This window comes from Peromyscus californicus, unplaced genomic scaffold (assembly GCF_007827085.1).
Source record: "Peromyscus californicus insignis strain IS unplaced genomic scaffold, ASM782708v3 Scaffold_17__1_contigs__length_78620276, whole genome shotgun sequence".
NCBI lineage: Eukaryota > Metazoa > Chordata > Mammalia > Rodentia > Cricetidae > Peromyscus > Peromyscus californicus.
The window spans coordinates 3,143,867-3,153,311 of NW_026294469.1; the positions used below are offsets into that span (position 1 = coordinate 3,143,867).

Sequence of the window (9,445 nt, forward strand, 5' to 3'; positions counted from 1 at the left end):
GAGGCAGGATTTGCAATCTCAACATCGCCACAGCACAGAAAGCAGCCAGGGCTTGTGTGACAAGGAGAGCTAAGGTGTCACGAGGTCTCCCAGGACTGTCACAGCAGCACACGCTAATGCCACCATGCTCTGGGCAAGTGGAACTCATGTGGGCCATACCCTTCCCTTTTAGACAAAGAACCTGACTTCCAAGCATAAAGCTGCCTTCACTTAATACAAGAAGCCTGATTCCAAGGTTAGGGCAGTGACATTTGCCCCTAATCCCAGCACTCAGGAGGCAGAGGTAGCAGGATTGCTATTGGAGGCTAACCCAGGCTACACAGCAAGACTTTGTCACCCAACCAAAACATACCCTGGTTTTAAATTCAGAAACATCCTCTTTTTTTTTCCTCCTTTGAGACAGGGTTTTTCTGTGTAACAGTCCTTGGCTGTCCTGGATCTCGCTCTGTAGACCAGACTGGCCTCGAACTCACAGAGATCCGCCTGCCTCTGCCTCCTGAGTGCTGGGATTAAAGGTGTACGGCACCACCACATGGCTCAGAAACATCCTCTTATGGAAGGAAGTGCTATGTGCAGTATTCAAATGAACCTCACCATGTCTGAGGTCTACCTTCACCAGAAGCGAGTCTAAAGCAAGCAGGAGCCTTGTTTTGGAGACAGACAGACAGACAGCAGCCATGGTTGTGCAGGTGTGATACACTGAGCTCACTCAACATGGCTAAAGGCAAAGTCATACGCGTATTTTACCACCCAAATAACACAAAACGAGAGCCTGGTCTCAGATATTCCTCACAGACGAAATGGAAGTCTGGTGTCAAGGGCGGCAGAGCTTCTGTACTGTCAACATTCTGAGGTCAAATAGGATCAGGGATCACAAGCTGAGCGTCACACCATACACCCAAGTCTTAACAGCATACCCCACTGACTCAAGGACTGGGGTATTTCACAGTTTGTATGCTGCTGCTGTACCAGAACAGCTGAGACTAAGTGATAACAGAAATGTATTAGGCTCAGATCTGGAGGCTAGGCCAAGGTGGAGGGCTGCATCTGGTGTTCTTGCTGCCGTACCCCATGGCAGGCAGCAGAAGGTAGAAGAACAGGAAAGGGCTAAACCCTTCACTAGGAACTCACGCTCGGAGGACTACTTGCTCATCTTGACAAAGGTGCACTGATCTGTCCACACAGAACGCGCATGACCTAATTACCAACACTGTTGCAGGGTGTGTGTGTGTGTGTGTGTGTGTGTGTGTGTGTGTGTGTGTGTGTGTGTGTCAGGGGGATTCCAGCACTAGAACTCTGTTGGCACACTCAGGCCAACAGCCAGATGTATTTTCATACAGACCACTCTCACAGAGATACTCTTAACTGAAAGGATAACACTACTTAAGTATTACATTTTTGTTCACTCCTAAAATATTTTTTAAAGACTGCAGATTTTTCTTTAATTGCAAGTCACTATACACCTATCACAAATACCCAGATTTTGCAGACACACTGAATTAAAACTGAAAGGCCTCCCTTGGATCCCACCCCGACCCATTTCTCAGACTGAACCAGTGCTGACTTACCACACCAGGTCTTCCTGGCTTTCCACCTTCCCCACAACATCACCGAGGCATAACCACAAGCACGCTGGGTCAGCTCCCTTCCGCACATCCCTCTTCGGCTCTTCTTAAACTACCCTCAGTTATTTTTCTCTCGATCCTTAGGGCCAAACTCCACACCACAGAGAAACAAGCCTCACTGTTTCTTCTGTCGCCCATCCCGTCTGTCTGCCCTCTCTGGTGACCTTTTCGTGGGTGCCTCTCCCAAGACTCACTTCCTCGCTTAGCTGAACTCTGACCCTTCCACTCTGGTCTAGTGCCCACGTTCCCAAAGTAGGTGAGCTGCCGTAATAGCTCAGAAGCAGAGCTGGTCTTCCCAGTGAGGCCACATGGTTTGGTCACATCCTGAGAGCTCCCTTGCAGATCCACTAGGGCTAGGCACTGAGAAATTCTGTCTCTGAGGGCCAAATGTTAAATAACGCAGGTCTCTGTGGCAAACACTCAACCCTGACTGCAGAAGTTCCAATGCAACCACAAGAAGAAGTAGGTGAATGGGCACGTCCCAATAAAACTCCACTTACAAGCGCTCTGGCTGGGCCAGTTTGCTGCTTGCTGCTCTCACTGGGTTTCCTAAGTTCAGAGACAAGAACTCATGGTCATCTGGCTTCAACCCAGATTAGTAGTTACAAGACTAGACAGTCTCTACTTTGAAAGATAGGGAAGATGTGGTTTAATTACTAGGAATATTACTGAGTCAGAAAGCTGCTTCCAACAGTTACCTGGTCAGTGCAGGAAGATTTAAGAAAGACTAAGCCGCCTGCTATCTATCAGCTACTACAATCGCTGACCCCACTCTACTGTCCATGAGCACATATGGAGGGCCGCTACCCACACGACACAGAAAGAAACCCTGAAAGCCAGCAAGAGAGCCATGCACTCCTGGAGGAGGCCTCCAGTGAATCCTGCTGAGGTCCGAACTCACAAATCCAGAAGGAACGCCAATGGCACCCCAGGAACAAAGTCGTGTGGTTTCTCACCTCGTTTATTTCTCAAACACTCCATCACACGGAACAAGAACATTTTACAGGCAAGGGAACCAAGGCTCAGAAATGATATTCCAAAGCCACATAGCTCGTGACATAATTCTGAGAACCAAGACAAATGTTCTCCAGTCCATCTTCTGAATCTTCCCACCCTCCCAAGCCGCGTGCCCACACAGTTCAAACTGCAGCCAGGTTTGGGCGGTGACACTCCCTCAGCCAGGCGGCCCCACCTGCGATGGTCCCCGAGTACTCTTTCTTCACAGACTCGGTCATTCCCATCTCTCGGCGGCTGTCATGTGATAACTCACTTCCTCAGTGTGACTGACAGTTCCTCAGCTCCCTGCCAGCGCCCAACCAAGATGCTACAGTTGGGATTATCGCTTCTGCTACCACTGTGGACAGGTGACGGCAACAGAGGGACCTGGGACACAGCGAGCGAGCTCCAGGTCCAAGAGGGAAGAAGCCAGGTGGCTGCTGGCTAGCCCCACTGCCCACTGCCTCTCTAGGGCGCATGGACAGTCACCACAAAGCAGGATGGGGCGGAGGGAACCCTGACCAGAGATGACACTGCCTGCTGTCCCTTTGGAACTGGGAGACAGATTAAACAAACACGGCAGGACTTGGAGGTGGAGGCCTGACCTGACTTCTGGGGTAGAGCCGCTGGTTCTGTTTCAAAGCCAGCCTGGCATGCACACGCACGCACGCACAGAGCAAAGGGTAATGTTGTGCACACCAAGACTAGCCTGTATACAGTGCTGAAGTCAACTACTTCTAGAGTGAGACGGGCTCTCATTTCACGGACCACCCTTTACCTCACCCAAGGCCACACAACCAGCCCCTGACAGACACGTATGAGCCTCAGCTCATACGGGGTCAGAGAAGAGCCCCAAAGCCACAGCTCTAAAACGAAACTGTGACGTGAGCGCTGGTATGTATCTGGAGAGGGCCATGGTCAGCAGACGAGTCGCCCAAGACAGGAGCAGGTGTTGAGGAGGAGCCTGGCTGGCCAAGGGGGTGACTGCTGACCCCCACTCCCTTTAGCTCGCTAACTTCCATCATCAGGTAGCATCACTTGAACTTGAGTGGACTGCAGAAATCCAGCTCTGGGCTGCCACTGACTGCCCTGTGACCTTGAGACAAACACGAACTTAGTGTTCCTGTTGATAAAACAACAAAAATAAGGGGCTGGAGAGAAGGCTCAGGGGTTAAGAGCACTGGCTGCTCCTCCTGAAGTCCTGAGTTCAATTCCCAAACACACATTGTAGCTCATAACTGTGCATAACTACAGTCTCATGAAATTCAACGCGCTCTTCCGGTGTGCAGATAAAACACCTATATACATAATATACAAAAATAAGTAAGTCTTAAAAACAGGAAAAATATACTTTTACTGCAGGGGTTCTATGACGACGAAACAAGGTTAGCTGTGTGATCACGACACTGTGCGAAAGCGGGGTGGCTACTTCTATATCTTTCATCCTCTGTAATCCAGAATCGCTCCCACTGCCTGCTAGTGAACACGGCCGCACAACACTATCACCCCAGCTCTTCGGAGGTGTCGGAGGCCAGCGGGTTTACACAGCAAGTGTCACTCAAAAAGGAAACCATCCTGGCCATTTTAACAACTTTATGAAGATAGTTTATACACCATAATTTATCCCTCCATCACATGCAACTCAGTGAATGGTTTTTGTCAGCAACTAGATGACTTTCTGCCGTGTAAGACTCTGCATTATCACACTGTGTGTGTGCAGTGCAGCACCTGTGGGTCGGAGGACGGCTTCTGGGGGTCGGTTCTCTCCTCCCACAGTGAGCTGCAGGGACTGAACTCAGTCACCAGGCTTGTACTGGAACACTTTCACTTGCTGCCCCGCTCCAATTTTGCAATTTTTAGTTTTTTATGATAAATATTTGTATGTACTTATAGAATATAGTATAATTCAATATAAGTATATGACATGAAATGATTAAACTAGGGTAATCAGTGACTCCATCTCCTCTACCGTGAATCATTTCTATGGCCGTCCTCCATCTTCCCGGTTCCTCTTGGTCACCTGGTACACAATTCACTCGAAGAGCTCAGCTCAACACTGTAACAACCTGCCCTTGTCTGACCTCAGCATCTCTCCCGACACTACCATTTTCCCCCAGTCTTTCACCCACTAAGTATGCACAAGACAGAGAGAGTAGTTGACATTACACAGCCCTTTATAGCGTATACACTGCTTTCCCAATGGGCTGGGTCTCTAGATCTTCACATCCTACACTGTGCCCAGAGTCCCTACTTTATAATGAGGGAATTAATTTGAATTCCTCTTGTGTGACCTAAGGAAAAGGACAGTAAAATGATCAAGGAGAAAGTGTTAGTGTCTTTCAAATCCTTTCAGAAGCTTATTCATTGTACGAGAGGGCTTTAAGCCTTTTTTTTTTTTTTTTTTTTTTAAAGTTCTGTTACCTAAACAAATCTTCCAAAGACTAAGATTACAGGCTGCCAGAGGTGGCTCAGTTGGTCAATCAGTGCTTGCCACACAAGCCTGAGAGGATCAGAGTCTGGCTCTCCAACACCAACGTCAAAAGTCAGGCACTGTGGTACATGCTTATAACCCAGAGCTGAGGAGGCAGAGACAGGAGGATGGATCCCTAGGGTTTATTGACTAGCTAGTCTGCTGAATAGGTTAGCCCCGGGTTGAGTGAAAGACCCGGTGTCAAAAAAATGTGAACAGTGACTGAGGAAGACACTTGACCTCTGCCCTCCGTGTGCACATAACCACCCTCACCTCCCCCACCACACACACAGGCACAAGCTAGGAAAACAGTCAATCACCGTCACCACCAGAAATCAACTACAAATACATTACATATACATAATTTATTGCTATTTTATGTTCATTGGTGTTTTGCACCATGTATTATCTGTGTGAGGGTGTCAGAAGCCCTGGAACGTGAGTTACAGACGGGTGTGAGCTTCCATGTGGGTGATGGGAATTGAACCTAGGTCCTCTGGAAGAGCAGCCAGTGCTCCCAAATGCTGAGCCATCTCTCCAGGCCCTGCAAATACATTTTTGATCACAACTAATATTTAAGTCCCTTTTCAAGATCCACTTTGAGGCTGGGAGACATAATGATGAAAAACAGCCATATATCAAGAGTCCTGGCCCCACTTGGAGACAAAATATAATTCTTGCCCTCAAGGGGCCTGTAATTTGGCATTTCAGTTAAAAAACAACCAACAAATATCCTGGAAAGTAGGCACAGTTAATATGACTTTATGAGGGGGCTGGAGTTCTAGTGGGGAGAGATGGGGTTAGGGCCCCCTCCCCACACTCAGGTCTTTGAGTTCAAAGACTTTGTAAACAGAAAAAGCCACTGCAGCAGTTGAAGCAAAAATTAAGAACTTCCATAGGAAGGCATCCTGGCTGGGGAACAGCACAGCATCACCAAGAAAGCTCCAGGCCACAGGGACCGTGGCAGTCTGGCAAAGACTTTGTGTGGGTTTGATAGCAAATGGTCTCATGTGTCTGGGCAGCAGACACCCTCTGCAGGCCCCAGGTGACAGAGTGAAAGAGCACCTGAGATGGCCTAGTCCAGACTTCCCAGTAGGTGATACGCCATGCCTGAAACAGTGGGTCTCTTGAACAGTGGCCTGAGGAGGCTTAGTCAGGAGAGGGTGCCTGTGCCTCCCTCAACAGAGGGACTCTTTGTTCTGGGTAATATAATAAATTCGGAGAAATACAAAGTTCTATTCAGCAAGTTGGTAATTTATGTTATCAAATCTTACTCCATCAATCTGACTGATGGACCGAAGCTAGGGATTACACATACCCAACTCCAATTTCACAAAGTTATTCATCCTTCCTCCAGGCTAAAAGATTAACCCATTCCAGATCATCTCTGAAAAAGCCACTTATATGTTTAATGAGTACTCAGACCTCAACACATTTCAAGTTCCTCAAGGGAAAAAGAAAGAAAGAAAGAAAAGTCAGGAGAGACACGTTTATTTCCCCCAAATTGTCTTCATACCTGGATGAACACAGGTAGGTTGTTGTTTGTATGTTTGAGACAGGGTCTCAATATTTACCTGACTGGCTTAGAACTTGCTAGGTAGAACAGGTTGGCCTCAAATTTACAGAGATCTGCCTGACTCTTCCTCCCCAGGGCTCAGATTAAAGGCATGCACACCATGACAATTAGCAAACACAGGCATTAAAAACAAGTTGTCTAAGCCCGCGCAGTAGTTCATGCCTATAATTCTAGCACTTAGGGGGCTGAAGCAGGTTCACAGTGAATTCAAGGCACACTTGGGCAATATAGTGAGCATCAGAACCTGGGCCCTTAGAGATAAACCCTGACACACAAAAAAAGCCAAAACAAGCAGGAAAACAGAACACTCAACTTGGCAATGTTATTCCATCATCTGTAAGAGGAAAAATTTAAAGGAAAAAAACCCAAAATCTCTCCAAATGCATTTTAGATTTTCCAAAGGACAACTGCCTCTATCCCCAAGCAACTTGATTGGTGCTCAGACTGAAACCTGATGAGTTGCAGCCACAGACCAGTGTGAGTTCTAAAACCAGAGACCCCTCCCCCATCAGTTCAGCTGCCCTGGGAGCCTCCAGATAGCAGGAAGCCGATTTTAAAACAATGGGAGCGTTTCTAGTTGAGAGGACTTTGGAAAGACTCTCAGGCATTTTGCAAGAGAATCAACTTCTGGTCTACTTCAAATGTACTAAAAGAGAAGCTTATTGCTTATCAACCTTGACGGCTACCTTGAGGTAAAAGCAGAGATAAGTTTAAACCACTTATAATGTGAAGTCTGCTGATTAGGTCCTGACCTAAAACTCTGGGGAAAAGAAATTGCTGACGCTTTCTCTAAGGCACTACATTAGGCAGAGAAATGGCTTCTCCACACACTAACTTATTTCAGTAATAATGATGAGGTATTTATCATCTCAAAAAAATCAAGGCTGAGTCAAACACCTAAAACCAGAGATGGCAAGGGTTGGCGCGTCCCAAACAGCCCCTTTGGTTCAGCCTGGTATGTGCACGTGTGCTTCTCCTGGCTCCCGGGCCCTACTGGGCCAGCACCCGGATGCCCCTCTGAGCACTGCCCAGACATTTAAAGACCGGGTAAGCCCTTCATCTGCTCTCACTTCTGATTCACCACCTTGTCATAACCCATAAGTCCATTAAAGGAAGTTAGTGGACACAGGGGCACAGAATTCCAGTGACTCAGTCATCCTGATTTGGTTTAATTAGTACCCCTCTGTAGGCATCCCCAAACAAACACACCCATTGTTTCCAATGAGACAACCGTAGACACACCAACAGTAGTGACACACCCGTGCCCAAGTTGGCCACAGCAACGAAAAGCCAGAAGAGGGAAGTCACTACACTGTTCCAGGTGTTGTTCTGTGGGCCTATTGTATTTGTGGGCCTCTGTTTCCCGAAACGTTCAAATGAACGTGATAAGAGGCAACCCACACTTTAGATCGGGCTGATTCACTTCAAGTACTCAAGACTGGTTCAATTTGGTGCCTGAGTTTTGTTCTCCTCCGCCTCCACCGTCTGGAGACAAGGAGCAATAATGCAGTCGGAGCTAAGTAAACTTAAGAGTTCGTGTGCACGTAGAATCTGTTTTTGTTTTAAAAGGCTAAAAACAAGCAAAGTCCCTATCCTCTGCACCCACTGTCCCTCCAACCCCACATCCTAAATCAGGTGACCACAGCTGGAATGAGCGCAAAGCCGGCCAAATAGCGGCCCCCGCTGTCACCTCTCCAGACCACAGGACAGCACGAGGGTGGACAGACATAGGAGAAGGCGACCTCCGCGGCTGCACCCGCAGACCGACTTCCCCCCGCCCGCGCCCCCCGCCCGGGGTCTCCGGAGCCGCCGCGCGGCCCCGCCGCGTCCCGCCCAGCCCGCCCGGGGCTCTGGAAGCCGCTCACCTGCGCAGGGCACAGCAGCAGCAGCAGCAGCAGGCCGAGGGCCGGGTGGCGCGCGCTCATGCTGGGGCCGCGCGGGGCTGCGGACCTCGGTAGGACTCGCCGTGCACCGCGACCCGAGCGCCGCGACACTGGACGGGCGGGTTCGGGACCGGCGCCTGACCGACCAGGGGGCAGGCGCAGGCTGCGCGCGCAAGTCAGGAAGGACGGAGGCGGGGCCGGGCGCGGACCCCCCCCAGGGGGCGGGGCTAGGAGCTCTGGGCGGGGCTTAGAGCGCAGAGCCGGGCGAGCTTCGCTGAGCCGAGCCCGCCCGCGCTCTCTGCCGAGCTCCGCTCCCTCCTCCGGGAGTCTTCGCAGCCCGGCTCCTTGGGGACACGTCTTGGAGCGCAGGTCTCAGGACCCCTCGCCAAAGCCACGCAGGCCGGATACCTCCCCGGGGACTAGTCCAGCTTTTTGGTGCCTCGCCATCCCTGCGCGCCCCTTGGGGATGGGATCTCTCACATCTGGGAAGCTGCACTTTTAAAATCCGTCCTGGGATGGTACTCTGGACTTACTCCAACATCTGACTTTGATGTTTTTAATTTAGTGCTCCCCCTCTCCCCCTCTTCTGGGTTGGAGAGGTTGGACAAGGTTTTAGCACCAGTACTTCGAGGCAATTTTCCTAATTAAGAACCCATTCTTCGGATCGCTGAGACATTTCAACCTCTGTTTTATTTATTTATTTATTATTTGCTTATTATTTATTTATTTATCTATTTATCTATCATCTATCTATCTATCTGTCTATCTATTTATTTATTTATTTATGGTTTTTCGGGACATAATTTCTCTGTATAACAGCCTTCAACCTCTGTTTCTTTGGGCTCTGACAAGTACTCTGATCAACTCTCCCAATCCCATTTACCCAAAAGGGATC

The 9,445-nt window shown here is 49.2% G+C and overlaps 1 protein-coding gene across 1 annotated transcript in view; it reads right to left on the bottom strand.

Annotated features, from left to right (window-relative positions):
• Positions 1-8,725, bottom strand: part of Npc1 (NPC intracellular cholesterol transporter 1) — a 55,817-nt gene extending 47,092 nt beyond the window's left edge. Inside the window, exon 1 of the mRNA XM_052741537.1 lies at positions 8,533-8,725. Within this exon, the coding sequence (XP_052597497.1) occupies positions 8,533-8,592 (60 nt within the window). The 5' untranslated portion in view covers positions 8,593-8,725. The remainder of the gene's footprint in view (positions 1-8,532) is intronic.
• Positions 8,726-9,445: the final 720 nt, after the last annotated feature.